Genomic DNA, 27033 nt, shown 5'->3' on the forward strand with positions numbered 1-27033 from the left:
ATTGGGGTCACCTAAACTAGAGACCAGACCAGACACGTGTCTAGACACAAGTCTCCTCCCATTTCCTGTGTGGTTTTAGTCAAGTACTTTCTCTGAGCCTCATTTCCTCACGGGAAGCACAATGAACCCTTTGCCATACTCAGAACTCTCAGAGATTGCTTCCAACTTAAAACAGACTGAATAATGGTCATTCAGAGACACAGGTCCTAAGCCCTAGAATCTATGAATATTACCTTATTAGGGAAAGGGACTCTTTGTAGATGGGATTATGTTAAGGGTCTTCCCAGGAGGAGCTTTTTCCAGGATTATTTAAACGGGCCCTAAAGTAAATTACAGGCTTCACTGTGCTCAGACAGTAAAAAATCTGTCTTCAATGTGGGAGATCCAGGTTCGATCCCTGGGTCAGAAAGATCCCCCGGAGAAGGGAATGGCAACCCACTCCAGTATTCTTGCCTGGAAAATGCCATGGACAGAGGAGCCTGGCAGGCTACAGTCCATGGGGTCGCAAACAGCTGGACATGACTGAGAGACTAATACACACATACAAAGCAGATCACAGGCCTCCTTATGAGAGAGAGGCAAGATGAGATTATACACACAGAAGAGGAAAAGGTAATGTGAAGATAGAGGCAGAGATTAGAACAATGTGGCCACAAGCAAAGGGACCGTGACTGCCAGCAGAAGCTAGAAGCGTCAAAGGAATCCTCGCCTACAGCCTCCAGAAGGGGTTGTGGTCCCGCTAACATCTTGATTTCAGCCCAGTGACACCAAAGCTGAACTCTGGCCTCTAAACTATGAGGAGTGAATTTCTGTGGTTTGGAGCCCTGTGTTTGTAATGTGTTAGGGCACCTGTGGGAAACTGGGACACCACTCCCCAAGTCTATCGTCACCTTCCCGTTCCTGCTCCCCATCTGCGCAGCAAAGCTTGTAGTCTCACTGGGTGCTTTTTCAAAAGCAGAAAAAGGCATTTGTCTTTTGTGAAGCCTATAGGAGGGCTTCCCTGGTGGCTCAGATAGTAAAGAATCTGCCTGCAATGCAGGACACCCAGGTTCGATCCCTGGGTTGGGAAGATGCCCTGGAGAAGGGAATGGCTACCCACTCCAGTATTCTTGCCTGGAGAATTCCATGGACAGAGGAGCCTGGTGGGATACAGTCCATTGGGTCACAAAGAGTCAGACATGACTGAGCCACTAACACTTTCACGTTCAAGCCTGTAGGAAGGTGAAGTGGTCATTTATTCCCAAGTTCTCTATGCCTTTCAACTTGGCAGGTGTTTCTGTGTTCAACCCCAATAAAATGCCCTCTATTACATTCAATTTCTCATTGTTGATGTCCAACAATGACTCTTGCAGCAGAAAAGGCACTTAGTTTAACAACCTTGAGATCATCAGTATGTGAGTAAAGAAGACAACATGCATTTAGTGACTCTGAGGACATCGTTCAATAAATATATCTCGATCGTTCTGTGTACCAGCACATGGGCAACATTGGGGCACGTGTGACGGTGGAGAGCCTGACAGGAAAGATTCTTATTCTTATGGAGCTGGCATTGTATTAGCCCTCACACATTACAGCTTCTGTGTAATGCTTAAGCTTCAGTTGGGGCAAAATTCTGATTTTCCAAGATTGCTAGCAGAGCATCAGATCCACGTTTCAGCTGGGTGAACTTCCTCTCGGAATATTCCAGGGCTGGAACTTCTGCAAGGGGTTCTAGGAAACAGTTTTAGCACCCAAGACCATTGTTAGGGTTCAGCAGTACAGACCTTGGCTCATAAGAGGTCCCTCTGATTTCTCTAAATTCCACTAGAAGTGTGTGAGCTTACCTGACCCCAGCCACCTTACAGCTTTGGAATTGAGGAGAGTATTGAACGAATGAAAACACTGTGGGCAGGAAAGAATATTTTAACTGTCCTCCTTTGTTTAATTCCATACTTTTCATCACTTCTCTAAATCCCAAGTACTCTCAAAAAAAAATAATAATAGCACTAGGTCTACCATGATTTCCTCCCTTTAGGACATCCTGTCTGGGGGCAGTGACTCAACTTCCTGCCCTGAAATGCAGCCCCCAGCCATTGGTGATTCAGGTTGAAGCCTGAGTTTATCTCTGATGTCTGCTGTTCTTTCACACCCCACTTGTAGATATCGTAATTCAAAATTCTACTTCTTTTTAAAATTAATTTTTAAATCATTTTTAAAAGTCTTTGTTGAATTTGTTACACTATTGCTTCTGTCTTATGTTTTGATTTTTTTGGCTACGAGGCTTGGGAGATCTTAGCTCCCCAACCAGGGACTGAACCTGCACCCCTTGCATTGGGAGGTTAAGTCTTAACTGCTGGGCCACCAAGGAAGTCCCTAGAATTCTACTACTTCTTACTATATCCTTACCTCCACCCTAGAGTGAGGCATCCCCACTTCCTGTTTTGACTGCCCTGGTGGTGTGCTGGCTCTTGCCATTGCTCCTCACTTACTCCCCACTCCCAGTTCATTCCCCACGTAGTAACCCAAGGGAGTCTTTGCATATATGAGATTATGTCTAGTTTATCACTTACTCAAAACTGTCTCCATTGAGTATAAACTCAGGAGACCTCACCAAAGTCTGGAAGGCCCTGTGTGATCTGGCCCCTGCCTTCCCTTGGACCTCATTTCCTAGGTTCACTTCTCTTGCCTTCTCTGCCCTAGTGACGCCAACCTTCCTGACATTCCTCTATTTGCCTTGACACTTCTGTGTGTTCCAAGGTCACCTCGAGAGAGACCCCTTTCTCACCACCTTAACTGTAATAGCACCATCCTTCCAGTAGGGGGCCCTGTCTGCCCTCATATATAGGTTTATGTGTGTTTTCCTCCGGCAGGAGTGGTAAGCTTCCCTGCAGCTCCAATACCCAGAGTAGGGTCAGGCATATGATGGTGCTCAGTAAGTACTTCATAAAGGAAAGAAGTAAAAGGCACGAGAATGATCAACATGAAGGCTTTTACGCTTCTTCCAACTCCAATCTATGAGTCTGTGAAAGGCCCAACAGCCTGGATCACCAAAATGCCATTTGGCACCAGTTGGAGTATCAGAAAATTTAGGTGATGCTTCCTTTTTGAAATTGGGTTGACTCTTCTCTCCCTCGCCCTCTTTAAAAGTAATATTTATTTATTTATTTGGATGTGACAGATCTTTGTTGTGGCATATGGGGTCTAGTTCCCTGCCTGACCTAGGATCAAACCCAGGCCCCATGCATTGAGAATGAAGAGTCTTAGCCACTGGACCACCAAGGAGGTCCTCAGAAGACTTCTCTCTCCTTGATCTCTCCCTGTGTAGGCGTCTGACCACAGAGCCATGTGGTCAGTCAAGACACTCTGTGAGAAACAGCAGGAGTATAAAGGTCCTAAGAGCACTCCTCTAATTTCTGTCTGTAATAGCAGCCTCCTCGTTCATCTAGATGCTGTTTAGTCACTAGGTCATGTCTGACTCTTTGAGACTCCATAGACTATAGCCCTCCAAGATCCTCTGTCCGTGGGATTTCCTAGGCCAGAATACTGGAGTGGGTTGTCATTTCCTTCTCCAGGGGATTTTCCTGACCCAGGGATCAAACCTGCATCTCCTGCTTGGCAGGCAGATTCTTTACCACTGAGCCACCAGGGAAACCCATCTACATGGTTACTGGACTCTTTAAAAAATCTTGGTTTTATCCAGTGGTCTTAGTCTGATTTACTTACTCTTATTACTTACTCCCTAAGTACAGGTTAAATATATCCTACTCACTGATAGCTCCCTGATACCCAGACTAGTTTAGCTCACCCAGTCTGGGCTCTCGTATTTGCCCTTTCTTAACATTGACACACCTGTAAACATTGATCATTATCTGCCTTGCATATCAATCTGAAAGCTCCAGGAGTGACCCTGACTGTCTTGTTCCTCATTATCCCCAGAGTGAATAGCAAAGTCACAAGGACACAGTCAGTGCTCAAAAAATGTTTGTTAAATTAACAGTTGGATTTTTATGATAAGCAACAAAAAGTGACAATATAAATTGCCAAAAAACGAGATATAATTGATGATTGTTGACTCCTTATCACTCCCATGACTCACTCTTGTTTAGACACTCTATTCTGTGATCAGCAGGAGGTGTTTGGTGAGGAGGCTGCCCAGGCATTTGCTCCTATAAAATATCTAATGCTTGTCAAGAGTTTTTGGAACCACAGGCTTGAATGGTTCCGTAAAAACCATCCAGGGATGGCAGCAAATCAGATTTTGTTCCTGAATTCCTTGGTGTACATATTATGATCTTTTCCAGAAGATATTTTATCAGGAAATTCTCTTATATAATTTCCCTTAATCTCTCTACTGTAGTCTAAGACTTTTATTTTCTTACCAAGGAAGATAAAGCACAACTAAAGTATAGTAGTAGGAATTAGGAAAAACTCTCATGCTTTAAATATTCTTCAGCTTTTCTCAATTTTCCTTTCTATCATTGGAAACAATGGGGTTCAGGATTGGGAACACGTGTACACCCGTGGCAGAATCATGTTGATGTATGGCAAAACCAATACAATATTGTAAAGTAATTAGCCTCCAATTAAAATAAATAAAAAAAATAACAACAGCAAGAACACTTACGGTCTCAGGGTTTGATAGAACAACTTGAACAGCCACGCATGTAAGAGGTGAAATGTTGATAGGTATAATTGTTTGTACCACATAGTGTGAAATGCACAGACTATTATACAAGTTTTGTAACTTACCCATTCAGAACTGATGAGATAACATTCTGACTGGGCTTCTGTATCCACACTGTGATATGTCAGATGCATTAATGGAAATGTTGAAGTTGGAGGTTCTTAGATGGGAGCATCTTGGTTTCTTTGCTTGTAAAGAAACTGAGCCATGCACAGTAGAATAAAACCCTCCCTTTGACTTACTAGCACTAATGATGGACCAGCCAACCTCTCAGGACCAAAGTTCTCATTTGCCCTACCAACACCTCAGCAGAATGTTCCAGCTTATGAAACCACAGCCCAAATGATGAGGAACAGAAAGTGAGATGATATCTACAGTCTGCTGGTGGAAGGGATTTAGATAATCTGAATTGTGTGTTTCGTTTTTTAACCAGCCTTTTTTTCTGGTTGGGGGTGCCCCCTCTGCACTGGTGGCATGTGGTGTCTTAGTTTCCCAATCAGGAATCGAACCCAAGCTCCCTGTGTTGGAAAGTGGAGTCTTAACCACTGGACGACCAGAAAAGTCCCCTGCTGCTGCTGCTGCTAAGTCGCTTCAGTCGTGTCCGACTCTGTGCGACCCCATAGACGGCAGCCCAACAGGCTTCCCCGTCCCTGGGATTCTCCAGGCAAGAACACTGGAGTGGGTTGCCATTTCCTTCTCCAATGCATGAAAGTGAAAAGTGAAAGTGAAGTCGTTCAGTCGTGTACAACTCTCCGAGACCCCATGGACTGCAGCCTACCAGGCTCCTCCGTCCATGGGATTTTCCAGGCAAGAGTACTGGAGTGGGGTGCCATTGCTTTCTCCATGTATAAAGCACTAGATTCCTGCTATTTGGAGGCCAATTAGCCACATAAATGATACCCAAGTCCCATAATGTATTTTCTGAATGAAATTTCAAGACCAAGGTCTGATAGCAGAATATTTGAAGGCAGGGCTGTCCTAGAAGCCTTGGACTTAGACTTACCACTCCTTAGCTCTTCACCTTGGAGTACGCCAGTGTCCAGAAACTAAGAAAGGAATTGGAAAGGAAATCTAAAGCCATGAGTTGGCTTCTCCAAAGCACATTGAGTTCCAGTCACAAGGCCAATTGCTACTGTAAAAAATTACTGCAGACTTAGTGATTTAAAATGACACAAATGTATTATCTTAGAGCTGTAGGGATCAGAAGTCTAAAATAGGTCTTCAGGAGCAGAAATCAAGGTGGAGCCACATTCCTTCTGGAGGGTGTGGGAAAGAATCCATTCCCTTGCCTTTTCCACTGCGTAGAAACTCAGTTCCTTGGCTCATGGCCACATCACTCCAGTGCCTGCTTCTGTTATCACATCTCTCCCCTCTCTGGCTCTCCTGTCTCCCTCTTTCACTTATAAGGACCCACATGGATAATGTCAGATACTCTACCATCTCAAGATCCTTAATGAAATCACATTTGCAGTGTCCCTTTGGTCGTATAAAGTGACAAACTCACAGGTTCCAGAGATGAGGACGTGGACATCTTTGGCCAAAGGGCATCATTCTGTCTATTGCAGAAGACAGACACGATTACTTGAGAGTGTGTGTGTGTCTGTACATGTCCCTTGCCTCCTTTCTCATGGCTGCCATGACCTGCCCGCTCTTGCTAAGCTTCCTCAGGTTCCCCTTCCCCCACCTCTCCTTCCTCTTCCTCGTACAGATTTTATTGAGGCTTCAGACCAGCACCCACCTCCACAACCTCCTGCACTCACTTCCTTGCCAGGCACCGGTCCAGAGCCAAATCAGTACTGGTGTGGTTCTCATCAGTTCTCCCCATGAAATGTGTCTCTTCCCCCACTTCTACGTGGCACGTGATGGAAGCACAGTTCATGTGTGGACCCTTGGTGGGTGGGAAAGTTCCTGTGATTACTTCTGGCCAAAGATTTGTCAGTAACTCTAGGCTGAGCATTTCATTGTTGCTCTGAGACCTTCCAGCACATCTCTTTCCCCTCTGATATAGTGATCAGCAGTTTTCAAAATAGATGGACTTGCAGTTGACATGAGAATAGGCAGGAAATAAACGTCATTGTAGCCACTGATATTTTGGGCCTACTTGTTACTGCAGCATGGAACCTAACCTACTCTGACTGATGCATTTAGCAAAGATTAAAGGAAAGGAAAGAGAGGCATGAACAGCACAGGTTGCTCCTAACTGTTTCTCCCCATTCACCTGTCTCTACTCAGAAGACACTTAGGTTTCACTGTTCCTCAGAAAAAAATGCCCATTAACCCCACCTTTGGACTGTTGGATTTCTTTTTCAAGGAGGTAGAGAACTCAGTTCCCGAAGTGTATAGCGAAGTGTACCCAAAGACTTACCTTTAATCACTGGTGGACTGTGTCTATTCGTCATGAGTTAAAGTGAAAAAAGACCTGCAAGTCTGGTGCCTGGGGGTGTGGAGTACAGGGGGGTGCTGCGGCATTAGCAATAATCATTCCCTTTATTTCTTACATTGAACTCTCCAAAGGGAAGTGTGCTTATTCCAGGGCAGGCAGAGTGTGGAGAGAGTTGGAGAATTTGATAGAAATCACAGTAGCAAGGGAAGCATGCAGGACCCTACCCCCACACCAGGAATAGAAAGGGATTGAAAGGAATCTATGCCAGGCTGCCCTGGTGGCTCAGTTGGTTAAGAGTCCACCTGCAATGCAGAAGACCTGGGTTCGATCTCTGGGTTGGGAAGATCCCCTGGGGAAGAGAATGGCTACCTACTCCTGTATTCTTGCCTGGAGAATTCCATGGACAGAGGAACCATCGGGCTACAGTCCATGGGGTCTCAAAGAGTCAGACACGACTGAGTGACTTACACTAACCAACACTATCCGAGCTACCCAGGGCCCAGGGTGTCTTTTCTGAGGGCACTCACACCTGAGGCTCCTTGTTTTGTAGTATTTTCGATGCCCACGCTCAGCCCTGCTGGACCCTGGCCTTAGACTGGTGATTGAGCTAAGGCATAGCTCCCACCAGGCTTCCCTGGCGGCTCAGTGATAAAAATTCCACCTGCCAATACTAGAGATGCAAGTTCAATCCCTGGGTCGGGAAGATCCCCTGGAGAAGGAAATGGCAAGCCACTCCAATATTGGGGAAATGTCATGGACAGAGGAGCCTGGTGAGCTTCAGTCCATAGGGTCACAAAAGAGCTGGACATGACTTAGGGACTAAATCAACAGTAGCCTAGGTTCCACCAGCCAAAGATGGAACTCCAGCCCAGCACCAGGGGTGCAGCATGGGAGGTGGATGCTTGCCGATGGAACCTGGAATATTAAATGCATGTTTCACAGAAACATTATTGTAACCTGGTTAATCATTGCTGGAGTTTCCCTATAACCATAGTTAGAGCATCTAACTCTTCAGGCTGCTCATCAGTGGCACGGGTTCCTATAGGCGAGCCTCAGAACCCATCACCCAACAGAGAGCATTGTTTCTATGGAAACCTGCAATCCGTGACCCAAATACCCAGGTTAAAATGTTGCTGTTCTATTTAACTCAATGCGTGGGTCAGTCGGGGTTTGCCAATACTAGATGAAAATTGAAGTGCTTTTTTAAATTTGTGGATTTTTTATCCATCCTGCCTATCCATTCCTGTCAGTGGGCACAAAGGAGGACCCTCTATTCTAAAGTGTCTGTGTTTAGATGGAGACTTCTGTTAGGACAAGGTCAGCCCAGAGGAAGACGGAAATCCTTTTCCAGTGTTGTTCATTTGCTTTTCCTTTTATTTCTTAAAACCCTGCAGGGCGAGCCCTGCTGAGACTTACAGACAAAAAGCTTGAGCGAATGGGGATTGCCCAGGAGAACCTCCGGCAGCTCATCTTGCAACAGGTGCTCCAGCTGAAGGTGCGAGAAGAAGTCAGAAACCTGCAGTTACTCACACAAGGTACCCTGCTGCTGCCTAGCGAGTGGATGTGAGGGGAGGCGGGAGGAAAGAAACCCTTACCATCATGACAGAGGGGAGCCGGGGAAAAACTGGATTGTTTTGTTTTGGGGTTTGGTTTTTGTGTTTTTTTTTTTTTTTGCAGAATTTCTTTCATCTTTTTAAAAAATATATATATAGATTTAAAGGTCACTTCCCTCCTAAAATTTCTCTTTTTCATAGCTCCCTAGGGGGAAGGAGGTACAGATGAGTAATGGATAAATAAACAATTATCTGAGCTAATTTCAAGGTCATCCATCACATCCAGCTATAGAGGTTGCGCACTGCATAAGCCCCAAAGAGTACCAGTAACATAGATCAGGATACCATTGCACCCCCTAGAGTTGTGCAGTGTGCAGCTTGCACAACAGTACAGGGCAGCCCCGCCGTTTTAGTCTAACTACCCATTCTGCAGGGTCCTTGGGATTTGAGTTCATATGTAGTTCATATGGCCATGATATAAGTGGCATTTTTATTCTGTTTTGTTTTACTTCACTTTTCACTACTAATGGGAGAAAAACATTTTAGAGGTATGTCTCTGTCCATGTGTGTGTATATATATATGTGTGTGTGTGTATGTGTGTGTGTGTGTGTGTGTGTATACATGTGGGGGCTTCCCAGGTGGCTCAGTGGTAAAGAATCTACCTGCCAACGCAGGAGATGCAGTTTCCATCCCTGGGTCGGGAAGATCCCCTGGAGAAGGAAATGGCAAACCTACTCCAGTATTCTTGCCGTGGAAAATCCCATGGACAGAGGAGCATGACAGGCTACAGTCCATGGGGGTCCCAAAAGACTCAGACATGAGTTAGCGACTAAAAACAATAACACATACATATGTACATACATATGTATGTATACACACACTTTCTAGGAATTTTGCAAACCCTATTTATCATCTTGAAAAGCAAATAGAATAAAATTTTAAATAGACTGTGGAGAATTTAAAACTGGAATATTGCAACCATATAGTTCTAAAGAAGAATCATTAATAATTTCAATTTGTTGAAAGCATTTAAAAGCCCTATAACTGGAAGTGACAGAATAAAGTTGAATCTTGAAGAAAACTTTAAGGCACACTATATGTAAGTTATATGTCTAGGTAAGATCTGGTTGCTATCAACCACTGTCAGCTATAACCCTGTTTTATTTTAATGCTCATTGTACACCATTTTGGATGAAAGGATGATAAAATATGTATTTTTGAGAGCCTTGGGTATTTTTCAATCTGTAGAATATTGTAATTGCATGCATACTGATATTGAAGAAATCTGGGTCAGCCAAGTTTCATGGTATTGCATTTAGATTAACCCAGTAATAGTCTGTTTGCCTAGAGGAAGTAAAGTACTGCCTGAAAGATGACCGTTCTAGAAGGATAGATACAGACTTCAAGTGATATGGAAATATATTGTTTATTTGGTGTGCATTATCCACTTTGGTCTCCAGAGACTTTCGATGATAAATTTACAGTTAACAGGTACACTCAGTGACTTACATGTGAATCCAACTTAGTGATACTTTTAAGTTTCTCTCAAGAAGTACAGAGAGATTCCAAGATTTATCACAGGAGTGTCCGTTGCAGTGCCAGGTATAAAACTGAAAAATTAAAACAACCAAGAAGTTCAGCAATACAGGGAGAATCAGATAATTCTACGTAAACTGAGAAGATCCAATATAACGGAGTCATTGGAATTATATCTTCAAGGAATATATGACAACATGGGAAAGTACTCAAAGTAATAGGAAGAAGGGGGAAAGGTCACATATAAAATTTCATTTATAATATGAGCCCCATTTTGTAAAGACATATTTTTATAGGCACATAGAAAAAGAGTTGAAAATGGTTTAGCCAGTATTTTGATAATGGTTTTCCATGGGGAGTGACACTGTGGGTGATTGTGTTTTCTTTTTATTTTTCTAAGTTTTTCCAATCTTCGAGTATAAATCTGTATTACATTTGTAGTAAGAAAACACACGCACACCATTTCAGCTCCAGTCACAGTGCTGCCCTGCCCAGTTCTGTTCGGCATCTGGCGTTTCCTCCGCTCTGCTGTTCTCCTCCCGGGGTGAGACACAGAATGAGACCTGAACTCATCACGTGTACCTTTGGGCTTTTTTTTTTTTTTTTGCCTGTGCTACTGACAGTCTGCCATGTGTTTGCTTTGCAAAATCATTTTCTACAGCTTTCATTGCCCTAGATGCATAATATATAAGATTTTTCCTGAGATAGTACTCAACTCTATTAAGCTAAATATATGTTTGTGTTCTGGGAAGGTAATGCGGAGTTCAGCCTTTTCAATTCAGTTGTTGTCATTTTCTTTCACTTTGAAAAGCAGTGCCTTTAGAATCCTTTTATTCCATTCCCTTTAGAAGAAGAGATCATGTTCTCTAGCTCTTGGAAATTTTGTTTGCACTCCTATTACTTTTTTTTTTATTGCTTGTCCTTTCCATGTTAATGTTCAAACTCATTTTATGTCAGATGGCCTTTGAAAATCCATACCTTATTGAAAGGATGATTTCTTTAAAAAAAGAAAAGGGAAACAGAAATTGACAAGTCATTTTATGATTCATAATAGAAGTTCTAAAATCAGCTAGGGTTGCCTTAAAACATTTTGGGTCTAGGTTCGCTGTAATAAGAATTGTAACTCCATTCCACCCAGGTGAACTGAGTGACTTAATTGTATATTATATAAAAATGTACCAGGGTAGCGATAATGTGATCCAGTATTGAATATTTGATCCCTCATCTCTGAAAATATTCATCACTGGAAATAATATGCTAGATAGGTATAAACAGATGTCTTAGAACGTGCCTTCGTTTTGGGAAATCCCTGCACATTTCCTTGAAAGAGTGTAACTCACCTCTTCAGTCTCTAGAGACACACTTTCTCACATGGGACTATGATTCTAGTGTAATGCAATTCATTTTTGTTTTTAAGAAATATTTTCCTACTAACACATTTAAATGGGGATTGTTGCCTTCAAAGGAGTCAATTTGTAAGGATGGGGACTTAATTCACAACTGATTAAGTTTCTTATGTGTTTCCTTCATGCTTTGGAAGGCAATTTCAAAACATAAGCTTTAACTGAGTAGCAAAAGTTTAGGAAGAGCCTGAGTGTCCACGTTAGGAGGCCAGATAAATACATTGTGGTACATCTGGGCGATGTTGTATACTTGGAAGTTATAAACACGAGATTGAAGACTAATGATATGAAAGGATCTGGAGATGCTGAATGAAGTAGAAAAAGCAAGGCGCAGAACAAGGTGGAGAGGATGCTGCATTTGCGAATGAAAGAGGGAGAAATATGCATACGTGCTTTATGTACATAAGGAAATGGTACTCAAGAAGACTCTTACCTGTGGGACGGGAAAGAAGGGAGGTACGGGACTTATGCTTTTTAAGTCACTTTGTGTCTTGAAATATGTTCATATTAACTGTTTAAAGAATAAAATATTTAAGAAGAAACAAGGAGAAACCATGAATTGTAGCATCACACAGGCCTGAATTTTAAATCTTGGCCCAGCGCTTACTGGTGTGTTATTTCATGGAAGTTACTTTGTCTGTGCTCCAATTTCCTGATCTCTGAAAAGTGAGATCAGTAAATCTACTCACCTCATGGGGTGTTAAGAGAATTAAATGAGCTCAAATACATACATCACTCAGTGCAGCGTGACAGTAAGTACGGCACGTAGTCAGCGGTCAGAAATGGAAGCCACAAAACTAAATCAACCTCCTGAATTTATATCAAAGCTTTATTTTTATATTATCCTTTATTGAGATATAAATTCACAGAATATGCAGTTTAACTACTTAAAGTGTAAATTCAGTGATTTTTTAGTACAGTCACAGAGTTGTGCACCCATCACCACAGTTAATTTTGAAACATTTTCATCACCCCAGAAAGAAACCCAATACCCACTAACAGTCATTCCACATTTCTTCCCAACACTCCCCAACCACCAGCTTTTAAAAACCATTAATCTGCTTTCTCTTTGCCTATTCTAGACCTTGCCTATGAATGGAATAATTCAATACATGGTCTTTTGCAATTGGCTACTTTCACTTAGAATAATGTTCCTAAGATTCACTCATGTTGTAAGCATGTGTCAATATTTCATTTTTTTAATTGCCAAATTGTATTTCATCATATGAATGTACCACATTTGATTTATTCATTCATCAGTTGGATACTTGGATTGTTTATGAATCTTGGATATTTTCTATAATATTGTTTTGAACATTCTTGTACAACATTTTGTATGGACCTGTTTTCATTTCTCTTGGGTATATACCTGGGCATGGAATTTTAGTCATAAAATTCCATAAAATTCCATAAAATGGTTACACACTCCATGTGTAACCATTACAGGACCTGCCAGACTGTTTTCCAGAGCAAGCTGTACCCTTTTTTTTATTTATTTATTTATTTTTAATTTTATTTTATTTTTAAACTTTACATAATTGTATTAGTTTTGCCAAATATCAAAATGAATCCGTATACATGTGTTCCCCATCCTGAACCCTCCTCCCTCCTCCCTCCCCATTCCATCCCTCTGGGTCATCCCAGTGCACCAGCCCCAAGCATCCAGTATCGTGCATCGAACCTGGACTGGCAACTTGTTTCATACATGATATTTTACATGTTTCAATGCCATTCTCCCAAATCTTCCCACCCTCTCCCTCTCCCACAGAGTCCATAAGACTGTTCTATACATCAGTGTCTCTTTTGCTGTCTCGTACACAGGGTTATTGTTACCATCTTTCTAAATTCCATATATATGCGTTAGTATACTGTATTGGTGTTTTTCTTTCTGGCTTACTTCACTCTGTATAATAGGCTCCAGTTTCATCCACCTCACCCTTTTATATTCCCACAAGCAGTCTATGAGGGTGTCAGTTTCTCCACATAGTTGCCAACACTTGTTATTGTATGTCTTTTTTATTGTAACCATTCTAATATGTGTAAAGTGGAATGTCACTGTGATATTGATTTGTTTATTTCCCTGACGGCTAATGATATTGAACACCTTTTCAAGTGCTTATAGGCCATTTGTGTATCTTCTCTGGGTAAACATCTATCATAGATCCTTTACTTATTTTATAATTGGATTATTTGTTTTTTCCCAAGCTTTATCTTGGACCCACCATGTTTCTCCATGCTTGATTACCCACTTTATTTACAAGATCTAAAGGTAAATATTGGGCTGCCATTTCTAAAGAGGAACCCAATTCTCCAAGGATGAAGTCTTACCCCAGGAGAGGCATTCAAAAGAACCTGCCACAAACTTGGAAATCAACTCCAAAATGAAACAAATGAATGGACTCTAAAGATTTCCTCTCAAGGAAACAACATCCTTTTGGATGTAGAAATTATACACAAATCAGTTACTTCAGTTTGTAGTCAAACCTCCAAATTAGATACATCCATCTGAAAGCTCATTCTACCCTGTTTCTAGAGGAAGTAAACTAATAGATAATTAAGGCTAATTTTCTGACTTTTAACTGATGTTTTAAAATCTGTCTTAAACTTTTCTTCTACACCAGTCATTGTCACTTAGCCACCAGGAGCCCCATGACAGTAATATGGCCAAAATCATCAAATAGACCAGGAGGGCTCCAGTCTGTCACTGTAGCTTATCTAAACACAGGAGAGATGAAGTTTCTGCCCTCCTTTTTCTTGCTGTCCCTCTTCTGGATGCTGACCAAAGACAAAAACTGTAAGGTGCTTTAAAAATGTGTATGGTGGACTCATAGTAAATAGATCCATTTATGGGCTCTATCAATGAATTGTGACAAAAATTCCTGAAGCAGCTCATGATCTAAAGCCAAAACCATCCTTCAGCTAAAATGCTGGTCTCTAATTGCCCTGCCTTTAATCACCATGGCCCTGTAACTACCTGATACTTGCCAGCAACATAATCAGAGTTTGGCCCTGCTTTATTCTCGTTCCCTTTGGTGCCTTTGAGGTGCTTCCTTCCCTCCTGCAGCCTTTTGGTCTTCTGTGGAGTGGCCAGGCTGTTCATCTGGTGGTCTTGCTTGCTTCCATGTTCCTGCAGGAAACTCAGCCATATCAGGGCACCTGCCACTGTCTTTTGTGAAATGCAGTACAGAGCAGGAAATAACATGATTATACTCTCCTTCTGCTTGATTCATGAGAGACAAGGAAAAAAAGGTGCTTTATGTAATACACAGAGTGGTGCAAATTATTCTGGGATCCACCAAATTAATCCATAATCAAACTTACAGGGGGCATCCTTAGCTCTTTATTACAGGATATTTCTAGGAAGAAAAACACTCACTCAGGGATACTAAAAGCTGTTTCTCATATAGCTGATGAGTATTAAATATTTACTATATACAAAGCAATGTGCTAATTGTCACATCAACCCTTGACATTTACCCGAGCATAATCAGTACTGTTGTTAGCTTCAATTTACTTGCGGGGAAACTGAGGTCAGAGAATATAAATAATAGATGCAGTTTCGGACAGCTAGTAAAAAGCCTAGCACAGGTCTGTCTGACTTCACAGTGAACTGTATCCATTACACTGTATCACCTCTGATCTGTCCAGTGAGTTATTCCTATTTCACAGCAATGATATGAGGATTGCATGAGATTTTATGTGAAAACTATATAGCACAGTTCATAGCATAGTCTATGAAAGTGGGCTGGCAGACTTCTTCTGGGAAGAGCTAGATAGTAAGTATTTTAGTCTTTCCAGGCCACAGAATGTCTGTTGTAAACCCCCCGCCCCCACCCATGATGGGAGAGCCACCACAGACAGTCCGAAGTGAATGGGGCTTAGTAGTGCACCAATAAAGCTTTATTTACAAGCACAATTTCTAGTTCATAGTTTGTGGACCCCTGCTTCACAAGGTCAAAAGTGTAAACTATTAACAGCATAATCAAGATTACAGTTTTATTCGTAATATCTTCCCCTTTGAGCTGTAATTGCTTCCCTCAACCCCAGGAACACTGCAGTACAGAACCGCTGCTGCAATGCCCTTTTCAGTGTCTTTCTTGGCTACAGATACCTGGATAATATAAAAATGTAACAGTAACTGTGAAGGTTGGGTAAATTTAAGCAGTAGAAAGCGATGTTCCAGCTGGAGGATAAGGCAAATGAAGACAGTAAACGCTGCCAGTCTTCAAAGGCCTTTTTAATTAGTGCCTGCAAAATGAAAAAAAAAAAAAAAAAAAATAAGAGTATGATTGTTTACCAAGGCCAGTTATAGCTCATTAAACATTAGTGTTTCCCAAAGGGCTTTTTCCACATTGTCAAAAATATATGTGTCAAATTTTAGTTGAGAATTACATGACCAGATGGACTTGCCCAAAGCTCCATCTTATAGAACATCACAAATTGGAAACACTACTCCCTAAGCCAAGAAGACTTTTCAGAACCATGTGTACAGACTGAGTATTTTAGTCCAGTCACCCCCACAACGATACTTTAGTAACTAAAGTAGGCCATCTGAATTGGAATAGGCCATCTGGTCCACGACCTTGCTTAAAGAAAGGAGTCTTTATAGAGCACATCAGTAGAATTTTTGAGAAAATTTCCAATCTCATTTTACAATTTTGGGCACCAAGACCCAAAGAGGGTTAGAGGATGGTCTGTGGTTACCCAGCTAGTCAGTGGCAAAACTGAAACTAGATCCCAATTCTCTTAATTCCCAGGCTGGTATTCTTTTTTCTCATTGTTTCTAATAAGGTATGATTTACATACAGTAAAATCACCATTTTTAATGTACAGTTCTGCAAGTTTTAATAAATGCATATGGTTGTATAACAACCACCACCACAATCAAGATATAGCAGTTTTATAACTCCAGAAAATACTCTCCCTGCTACCCCCATGTTGTCAACGCTTCTCATTACCTCCAGCGTCTGGAAGCACTGATAGGTCTTCTGTTCTTAGTTTTGCCCTTTCCAGAATGTCATATCATGGGACTCATAAAGTCTGGCTTCTTTCACTTGCTATAATACACTGAACCTTACCAAAGCAGAGGGTGTGTGTCACTTGTTCATTCACTCTCACTTTTTAGTGTGGAGTTGGATGGATATACCAAAGTTATTTATCCATTCCCCCAGTGAAGGACATCTAGATTGTTTCCAATTTGGGCAAATACTAGTAACGCTGGTAAGCATTCACAGTGACTTCTCTGGTAGTCCAGTGGTTAAGAGTTCACCTTCCAGTGCAGGGGGTGTGGGTTCGATCCCTGGTAGGGGAACTAAGATCCCATTTGCCTTGCGGTGCAGAAAACCAAAACATACCAGCAGAAGTAATATTGTAACACATTCAATAAAGACTTTAAAAATGGTCCACATCAAGATAAAATCTTTCAAAAGGATAAATAAAAGTGTGCACATACAGGTTTTTGTATAAACATCAGTTTTCATTCATTAGAAAAGTACCTAGAAGTGATTGCTGGGTTGCATACAACACGTTTAACTTGGTAAGAAGTGTTAGGCCAGTATTCTTAGGATAATCAAAACAGAACAGCAGTAGAGACTGACTTTAATACATATAAAATATTGGAGGTTTTCTGCAAGTCACTGCATCTCTGCAGATGTCCTCCCTAGCACTTCCTGGAGCCACTATTACCGTGAGAGGGCCCTGCTTTCCTGGGAGTTTCTAATAAACTGTCTCAAGGTAGGTTTAGGTCAAATGTGTTCACCGTTCACTCATTAATTCAATTTAAAAATTCTAGCATCTATGTACAGGCAGTAGGGTATGGTTTTCCCCAGTTGTCCCTGAGAAAAGCTTCCTTTGCCTCTTTACTAAGGAATAAAATCTAGTAATATTTGCAGCTCCTAGAAGAGAAAATGTGAGCCACTCAGATTCCTTGTTATGTGTACATGAGCTTTGTTTGATGGCTCTTTCTAGTATCTCTCAGTTTATACTATTTAATTTCCAGGCTTCTCCATGTCTAATTTCAGCTGTGTCACTGGTGTTATAAATCTGATGCTCACATATCAGGTCTCTTCATAATGGGCTCTTCTGTATCATAATTGGATAGCATTAAGTTTTTCCTCCTTAGTGCTCATCTATTCCATGAGCATGATAGTGACCCCCTTGGTTCTCCCCTTTGGTTTCTAATGGCTCCTTCTCAGGTGGGTAGCTTGATGCCCCCTGGAGGTAGGTCCTCTTGGTTCTTCTCGTTTTACGTGCTGTCTAGAGAGCCTCGCCCACTCCCATTGCTTTAACCATCCCCGACTTCAAAGTTACTTTCAAATATATCTTAGACCTCTATGAAGCTTCAGTTCCTTACATTAATATCCTTAAAAGATGTGAACCTCTGATGAGTAGTCCACTGACATCTCAAATTTAAAATATCCAAAGTCAACCCAATTGTCTTTCCCACCAGGTCTCCATCCAGTTCTCCTCTCTGTATTTCTTCTCAAGGTTATTAATGCCTTATTCATGCCATCACCTGAGTGAAGAAGGCTTGGAGTCACCTGTACTCCTCCTGTCCCCTCTCCACTCAAATGTAATCAAAGAGCAAACCCTCTGAATTCTGTTTATAAAATGGCTTTCTAGTTAGTCCCTGCCTCACCCTCATCCTTGTCACTGTGTTAAATTACCTCCCTTTGGCCTCTTCCCAGGCCATTAGACAGAGAAGGCAATGGCACCCCACTCCAGTATTCTTGCCTGGAAAATCCCATGGATGGAGGAGCCTGGAAGGCTGCAGTCCATGGGGTCACTAAGAGTTGGACACGACCGAGCGACTTCCCTTTCACTTTTCACTCTCATGCATTGGAGAAGGAAATGGCAACCCACTCCAGTGTTCTTGCCTAGAGAATCCCAGGGACGGGGGAGCCTGGTGGGCTGCCGTCTATGGGGTCGCACAGAGTCGGACATGACTAAAACGACTTAGCAGCAGCAGCAGCAGCAGGCCATTAGAATAACATACTAGTTATGATTTTGCTCTCTAGTCTCTGCCTTGCCCCATTCATTCTCCTTTAACTTCCAACTTCGGTTGCCAGAGTTAATTTAAATATATATCTGACGACATTATTTCCCTCCTAAAAAAAAAACAAACAAACATTTGATGACTCCCAGTTGCCTAAGGAATAAAATCCAATCTCTTTAGTATTCCATAGAAATCCATTCTAAAGCATTTCATAGGTGTATTAACTTTGGGCAAGTTACTTGTCGGAGATTAAGTTTCCTTAGTTGTAAAAATGGGGACTGAATCTATTTCACCGAGTTGTTATGAATATGATATAATAAAAAGGACCAAGCCAGGATGAGACATCACCTCTTCTGAGAAGCCTTACCTTATCTCTCAGGCAGAACCAATCACTCCGTCCTCTGCATTTCTAAGCGCATTGTTCATACTAATAATCTATTCATTACACAGTGTCTGTTGAATATCTGTTTGTTCTTCCATCCTGTTCTTCCAATGAGCAACAGGCTCTGTGGTAGACACTAGGGATAAAAGGAGCACCCAGTCTAGCCATAAGGATAAGCTGTGTGTGCCATGGCAGAGATGCATAGATGTGCAGTGATGCCACAGAACTGGAACATAACCTCATCTGGGAAAAGGGGGTAAAGGGAGATTTGCTGAAGGTGTAACTCTTTCAGTAGAAGTTGGAAGTTAATTAAAGGGGAATGAATGGGGCAGGGCAGAGACTAGAGAGCAAATCATAAGTAGTAGGTTATCCTAATGGCCTGGGAAGGGGCCAAAGGGAGGTGGTTTAACACAGTGACAAGGGTAGGGGTGAAGCAGGGACTGACTGGAAAGCCATTTTACAAACAGAATTCAGAGGGTTTGCTCACTGATTACACATGAGTGGGGAGGGCACAGGAGGAGTACAGGTGACTCTGAATCTTCTTCACTTAGATGGCGTGAATAAGGCATTGATAACCTTGAGAAGAAATACAGGGAGAAGAGCTCGATCTTAAAGGATGTAAGTTTTGACAGAGGAACATGAGCTGGCATGAGGCAGGAGCGGAAGCTTGGCCTCAGGCATGGGCGCGTGGGGTGTCTTTGTCTCCCCTACAGATCATGGGCCTCCTCAGTTGTCATCTGATTTTGCTGTGCTCTTCTATCTCCCAGCACCGTGTCTCTCAGAGAGTGAATCCTCTGTTTAAATGTGTTTTGCTGATTTAAGTGTAATTGTTGCCCTTTTCTCCTTATTTACCAGCTCTTATTTCATTTTCAATGTCATCTTCTAAAAACAGTGAATACAGTATCATTTTTTAAATGGGTTTGTAATAAAAGAGAGTCGCTAAATAGCCATTTTGCATTATCCATAGGCAAAATTGCCCCAAATTGTATTCCTTTGTGCTCACATTGTATCGATTTGATTAGCGCAGTGGCTGTGGTTCTTAAACGTATATACCTTTGGTGAGGACTCTTAAATACATAAGCCCGCCCCCCGCCCCCCCCCACCACATACATTGAGTTGTACCTCATATTTTCAAGTCTTCAGCGTGCTCCTCAGTGACACTCAACTGACCATAGAATGAACCTTTTCTCGTAAAACCCAGTTAATTGTCCAGGGGCTCACAGTAGGTGAGGACATTGAATGAGTGATTTGATAGGATTATATGCAGATTATTCCTTTTCCCACTGGAGTCTTCCATTGCTTCTTCTTCCTTCAGCGTTGTTTGATCATGCCCTACCAACCACATGCCCTTCCCAGTCTCCAAGACAACCTGTCTTCAACCTGCTGCCTTCTTGGGCTTTACCTTCAACACATTTGGGATCTTCACACCGTTTCACATAGTTTGCAATTAGGAATATTTCTAATTGTATCAGGTCTTTGTGCCTTCAGAGAAATTCTCCTTGGCATAGATTTGTGTTTAGTTTCCTAAACACAGGCTTCTTTGGGGGATCACTAAGCTCTCACATCAGTTCATCGGTAGGAGTTAGCATTGTGACAGGTGCATCCTAGCTAGTGTCCACTCCCGTTTTATTTTCATTCTGAAGTTCATCATGGCCATTCAGAAAGTGTTTTGTTTGAGGCTTGAAATGGACCCTTGATTCTAGTCTGTTGTAGTCTTCATGGCTGAAAAATATCTGCTTGTTCTGAGTACCCTGATGGCCCCTCTATCTAGTAGAAGGTGGAAGTGTTCACACATCGTTCTAATTTGGACACATTCTGCCAGGAATTATTCTTGTCATTACTTCTCCACAACTCCGTGTCTTGTGGTATCTTTGCATAGTAGAGTTCCCGTTAGGAAACCCCCACAGACTCCAAATTCTTCATGTCTGCCTCTGCAAAAATAATCAACCTTGAAATTCTCTGCCATTGACCCCTTTGCATTAAATGTTCTAAATGAAATTAAAAATATAGTTGGTGTTTCTTGTTTGGACAATTCAAGATGGCCATGAGATTGCACTGTTATGTCACCTCATGGTTTGAAGAACCTCCAGTGACTGATATTGCAATGAAGGTGATATGTGGGTTTTCCATGACTGACATTGGTCCATTTCTTTGGGGGGAAGTCTGGATCCTGAAACCTGAGCTGTATGGTATTCAACTCTCCTATGGGTTTTTAGAAAGGCACTTGAGAAGGACAATGGCATGTGGACCTGATACGAGAAAATCAAAGCCATTGGCAAGGATGCATGGAGCAGTGTTGGATTTTTTTTAAGAAGAGAGAAAATATGCCATCTAAATGCTTTAGGATTTCTGTCCCTAGTATTATATATGATATATTACTTTTGCTGTGGCTTTTTTCTTTGGGGCAACCAATTCTCAGTGCCTGGAGTTAAGTTCTGCACAGTGTAGATGTTCAAGGTTCTCCTTACATCCGAGTTTCTACATGCCAGTTCTAGAAGGCCCCACGTACATACATGTACTGTGAATGGCCCAGCCTTGTGCCCCAGCCAAGAATTAAAACCTTTTGTTCTTCTCTGAAATAGCCCCTCCATTCTTTGTGTCCCATTTTTGTTTGTTTATCCCTTTATAGTAGCAGTTATACAATCATCCAGTAATTCATCTAAAAGCAAGTTTATTGAGATCCTACCATGTACCCAGCACTTTATCTATGTGTTAGGGATACAGGGATGAATATGACATTTCTTGACCTTGAAGTCAAGCAAAATAGATATGAGGAGTAACAAAGGTAAATGTAGAATTCTAGGATCTTATAGGAAGGTCATCTGATTTAGAAGGAATGTGTCAGGAAAGATTCCGAGAGTAAGTGACCTCTGAACTGAACTGGGTGCTATAATTAGCAGAGTGTGTTTATTTTCTCTCTAATCATCAAGCAGATATAAAATTGCTAAGATGATAACTTTGGAGAGTTTATTTACTAACAAATCATAGATTTACTACTGAGTGTCTGCTATGTGTCTGCCTTGACTGAATGTTGGTGAAATTCAGTAGACATGATAGACGTGGTTCTCCCATACATGGATTTTGTGTTTTAATGAGGAAGGCAGTCATCAAAGAAAGAATCATAGTAACACAACAAGTGATGTGAAAGGGGACGTTAGTTACACTTTGGGGAGGGAATTCCCTGACTCTGAAAGATCAGGAAAACCTCCCTCAGGCTGAGATCTAAAAGAGCGAGAGGCAGTAACTAAGGCAAATGGGAATTGGGAAGATGTCTCAGGGAGAGGGAACAACCTGTTCTAAGGTCAAAGTTGAAGAGAAAGCTCGGTGCACTCCAGGAACACAAGGAAGGCTCCTACGATTACAGGTGGAGAGAGAGGGAGAAGGGACGCCAGCCAGCAGGAAGCCAGGTTGAAAAGGGACCCAGTCATGAATGTGAATGCCTTGTTTGTTTGAGCCCCTTAAGGAATTTCCAAGTCCCCTTAAGTTCCAAGGGACTCTCAAGACTCTTGAGAGTCCCTTGGACTGCAAGGAGATCAAACCAGTCCATCCTAAAGGAAATCAGTGCTGAATATTCATTGGAAGGACTGATGCTGAAGCTGAAACTCCAATACTTTGGCCACCTGATGTGAAGAACTGACTCATTTGAAAAGACCCCGATGATGGGAAAGATTGAAGGCAGGAGGAGAAGGGTACAACAGAGAATGAGATGGTTGGATGGCATCACCAACTCGATGGACATGAGTTTGAGCAAGCTCTGGGAGTTGATGATGGACAGGGAAGCCTGGTGTGCTGGAGTCCATGGGGTTGCAAAGAGTCGGACACGAATGAGTGACTGAACTGAACTGAAGGAATTTAGAGACAATGAGAAGACACTGAAGGGTTTCAGACTGGAGACTATGCTGATCAGATCTGTATATCAAAAGATGAGAAGAGGCACTGGAGAAGGACAAGACAGGGGGCCAGACATCCAGGCAGGAAGCTGTTGCATTGATCTGTGCAGGAGATGATGACATCCTGATTGTGCTAATACTGATTGTGCACCTATTTGCACATTTGGCATTTTAAATTCCATATTTAGTTCATACAATAACTTTGCAAGGTAGTTGTCATGAAACCCATATTACAGATAAAGAAACTGAGACCCAGAGAGCTGCAGTGCTACACAATTAAAACTAGCAGATGCAAGGATTCTTCAGAGAAACAGAACCAATAGGAGATACATATAAAATATTATATAGGAGATACAAGCATAGGCAGGGAAAGAGAGAGAGGGGGGTGAACTGATTAACTGAGTGTCCATTAGGAATTAGCTCTCATGATTATGGGGGCTAAGATCTATAGTCAGAAAGCTGGGGCCCCAGGACAGCCAATGGTGTAGTTCCAGTCCAAATACTGGCAGGCTGAAAACCCAAGAGCAAGTGTTACAGTTCAAGTGTAAAGGCTGGGAAACAACCCAGTGTCCCAGCTCAAGACAAGTCAGGCAGGAGGGGTTCGCTTTTACTTGAGGGGGGGATGAACCTTTTTGTTCTGTGCAAGTCTTTGACTGATTGGTTGAGGCCCACCCACACTGGAGAGAGCAATCTGCTTTATTCCTCTACCTATTCAAATGTTAATCTCATCCAAAACACCCTCACAGACACACTCAAAATAACATTTGACAAATATCTGAGCACCCTGTGGCTCAGTCAAGTTGACACGTAAAATTAATCACCCCAGTGGGTAAGATAACTAGTTGTCTCCAAAACCAATGCCCTTTCTTTCCAACCTACCTGCCTGCTGTGAAGTATCTCTTCTTTCAAAGATGCAGTTATTTTTCTTTTATAAAAAACTCTCAGTGCCAATGCACTTTTAAACATTAATGCTTGAGGCTGTTCAAATAAAAGATTTTTCTTAATAGCTTGCTTATCACACCTGGTTATCACTCTCCATCCCCCATTTTCCATGATTTAGGGCTGCTAGGAATGGGAGGGTGTCATTTTGCTGGGCTGTTTCTTGCATACCTGAGATTTGGGGGCACTAAGAAATCAAATTTGTTCATCTCCCAACTTGACATCATAATGAAGCAGAGATGCCAACCCAGCATTTCCTGATGTCCCTCAAATATCCTGAGTAATCTTAATCTTATTAGATCAATGATGTGAAATTTAAATTGATTGCCAGTTGCCATTTTAATTGATTTAATTGAAATTGATTCGGCATAAAGGAGTGCACAGAAAATTATTAACAGTGACCCCAAAGGTTTCAAGTGTCTGCTTTGTAAGAGGTGATGGAGCTTTGATGTTTATATCAGAAGACTCAGTCTTTCCAAGTTATGTTAGAGAAGTAAAGCGAATGTTTAGCACAAAAAACCATGGAACTTTGATGAGGTTCACATACAGAGGGTCTGAAAATGTCTGAGAAGCATTTGACTATACTTTCCAGTTCGCCCCATTTCTATCATGTTGTTTGGTCGTCATGAGTTCATGTTTACTATAAGCTACATATGTGGGTATTTATTACTGTGAAGTATTGGAAAATTTGATTTTTGCCATTTGGGTCCCTAAAATTCAGACCACACTATGGAATGGAGGAATAGATGAAATAATAGCAGTAAAAGTCTCATTGACCTAAAATTGTTTTTGTAATTTTTTTTAATTAATTGATCCTCTCTTGAAGCTTGGATATGTTTTGCTACATGAAGAGTTTTACTATAATTTTGATCTAGCAGGATTTGACCTTACTTAGGCAAAAATAAATGGCCTCTAATTCTCGGTTTCTAAAAGTTTAGATATGCATTATCTTTTCTGCTTCCTCTTCCCTTTCCCTCTTTTATTCTCCCCAGCTTCTCTCCACTCCCTATTTCTTCACTGGAGACCCCTCTCAGCCTGCAGAAGAACCATTAGAAATTTATTAATTAAAGACCAGTTTCTGCTTCTTTGCCAGGGATAATCATTTGTTTTAGAGCTGATTTTGTGCTTTAATTAAATGAACATGTCGCTCAGCCAAATGAATTCATTTATATTTATTTATCTAGTTCTTTGGGCTGGACTTTCTTAGCAGGGTCTCAGGCACATCACATTTGCTCACAGAATGAGCTGAAAAGTGTCTCATGTCAGTTTAAGAGGTTCACAAATGGTTACTCCTCCCCGTAAAAGCTGCATGAACAAAGCTGTGATTAGCAAATGTGCAATTGGCTGTTTCCTCAAGTCAAGGTCATCAGAGGAGCCATATTTGATTATGTTTGTGCATACACATGTGTCCTGCTAGAGCAGGAAAGTGAGGACTACCCATCACCACAGTCACTTCAGACCTTAAGAAAGTGTCAGAGGTCATGTTTTGACCATTTGGGCATCTACTGGCCTTTTCAAAATGCTAATGGATGATGCAAAGTTCAAATTCTACCCAATCTTTCCCATCAAATTTTGGGTTAGATTACCTACTGAGTATAGACTATGTCTAACATTATCATCAGATCAGATCAGACAGTTGCTCAGTCGTGTACAACTCTTTGCGACCCCATGAATTGCAGCACGCCAGGCCTCCCTGTCCATCACCAACTCCTGGAGTTCACTCAGACTCAAGTCCATCAAGTCAGTGATGCCATCCAGCCATCTCATCCTCTGTCATCCCCTTCTCCTCTTGCCCCCAATTCCTCCCAGCATCAGAGTCTTTTCCAATGAGTCAACTCTTCACATGAGGTGGCCAAAGTACTGGAGTTTCAGCTTTAGCATCATTCCTTCCAAAGAAATCCCAGGGCTGATCTCCTTCAGAATGGACTGGTTGGATCTCCTTGCAGTCCAAGGGACTCTCAAGAGTCTTCTCCAACATCACAGTTCAAAAGCATCAATTCTTCGGCACTCAGCCTTCTTCACAGTCCAACTCTCACATCCATACATGACCCCAGGAAAAACCATAGCCTTGACTAGACGAACCTTTGTTGGCAAAGTAATGTCTCTGCTTTTGAATATGCTATCTAGGTTGGTCATAACTTTCCTTCCAAGAAGTAAGCGTCTTTTAATTTCATGGCTGCAGTCACCATCTGCAGTGATTTTGGAGCCCCCAAAAATAAAGTCTGACACTGTTCCCCATCTATTTCCCATGAAGTAATGGGACCGGATGCCATGATCTTCGTTTTCTGAATGTTGAGCTTTAAGCCAACATTTTCACTCTCCACTTTCACTTTCATCAAGAGGCTTTTGAGTTCCTCTTCACTTTCTGCCATAAGGGTGGTGTCATCTGCATATCTGAGGTTATTGATACTTCTCCCGGCAATCTTGATTCCAGCTTGTGTTTCTTCCACTCCAGCGTTTCTCATGATGTACTCTGCGTATAAGTTAAATAAACAGGGTGACAATATACAGCCTCAATGTACTCCTTTTCCTATTTGGAACCAGTCTGTTGTTCCATGTCCAGTTCTAACTGTTGCTTCCTGACCTGCATACAGATTTCTCAAGAGGAAGATCAGGTGATCTGGTATTCCCATCTCTTCCAGAATTTTCCACAGTTGATTGTGATCCACACAGTCAAAGGCTTTGGCATAGTCAATAAAGCAGAAATAGATGTTTTTATGGAACTCTCTTGCTTTTTCCATGATCCAGGTGGTGTTGGCAATTTGATCTCTGGTTCCTCTGCCTTTTCTAAAACCAGCTTGAACATCAGGAAGTTCACGGTTCACATATTGCTGAAGCCTGGCTTGGAGAATTTTGAGCATTACTTTACTAGTGTGTGAGATGAGTGCAATTGTGCGGTAGTTTGAGCATTCTTTGGCATTGCCTTTCTTTGGGATTGGAATGAAAACTGACCTTTTCCAGTCCTGTGGCCACTGCTGAGTTTTCCAAATTTGCTGGCATATTGAGTGCAGCACTTTCACAGCATCATCTTTCAGGATTTGGAATAGCTCCACTGGAATTCTATCACCTCCACTAGTTCATAGTGATGCTTTCTAAGGCCCACTTGACTTCACATTCCAGGATGTCTTGCTCTAGGTCAGTGATCACTCCATCGTGATTATCTGGGTCATGAAGATCTTTTTTGTACAGTTCTTCTGTGTATTCTTGCCATCTCTTCTTAATATCTTCTGCTTCTGTTAGGTCCATACCATTTCTGTCCTTTATAACCCATCTTTGAATGAAATGTTCC

The 27033-nt window shown here is 41.8% G+C and overlaps 1 protein-coding gene across 12 annotated transcripts in view; it reads left to right on the forward strand.

The window, feature by feature from the left end:
- Positions 1–27033, forward strand: part of SAMD12 (sterile alpha motif domain containing 12) — a 527847-nt gene that overhangs the window by 259101 nt on the left and 241713 nt on the right. For 9 of the 12 annotated variants that reach the window (XR_008702261.1, XR_008702260.1, XM_055546361.1 and 6 more), the window contains exon 4: positions 8441–8581. Coding sequence is in view for 10 of the 12 variants with exons in the window: in XM_055546361.1 (XP_055402336.1) it covers positions 8441–8581 (141 nt within the window). In the remaining 2 variants the exon portion in view is untranslated. Of the gene's footprint in view, positions 1–8440; positions 8582–10577; positions 12863–13744; positions 14104–27033 lie in introns of those variants that run through there. The other 3 variants (XM_055546359.1, XM_055546355.1, XM_055546358.1) reach the window with 3 other exon arrangements.

Source organism: Bubalus kerabau, chromosome 14 (genome assembly GCF_029407905.1).
Source record: "Bubalus kerabau isolate K-KA32 ecotype Philippines breed swamp buffalo chromosome 14, PCC_UOA_SB_1v2, whole genome shotgun sequence".
NCBI lineage: Eukaryota > Metazoa > Chordata > Mammalia > Artiodactyla > Bovidae > Bubalus > Bubalus kerabau.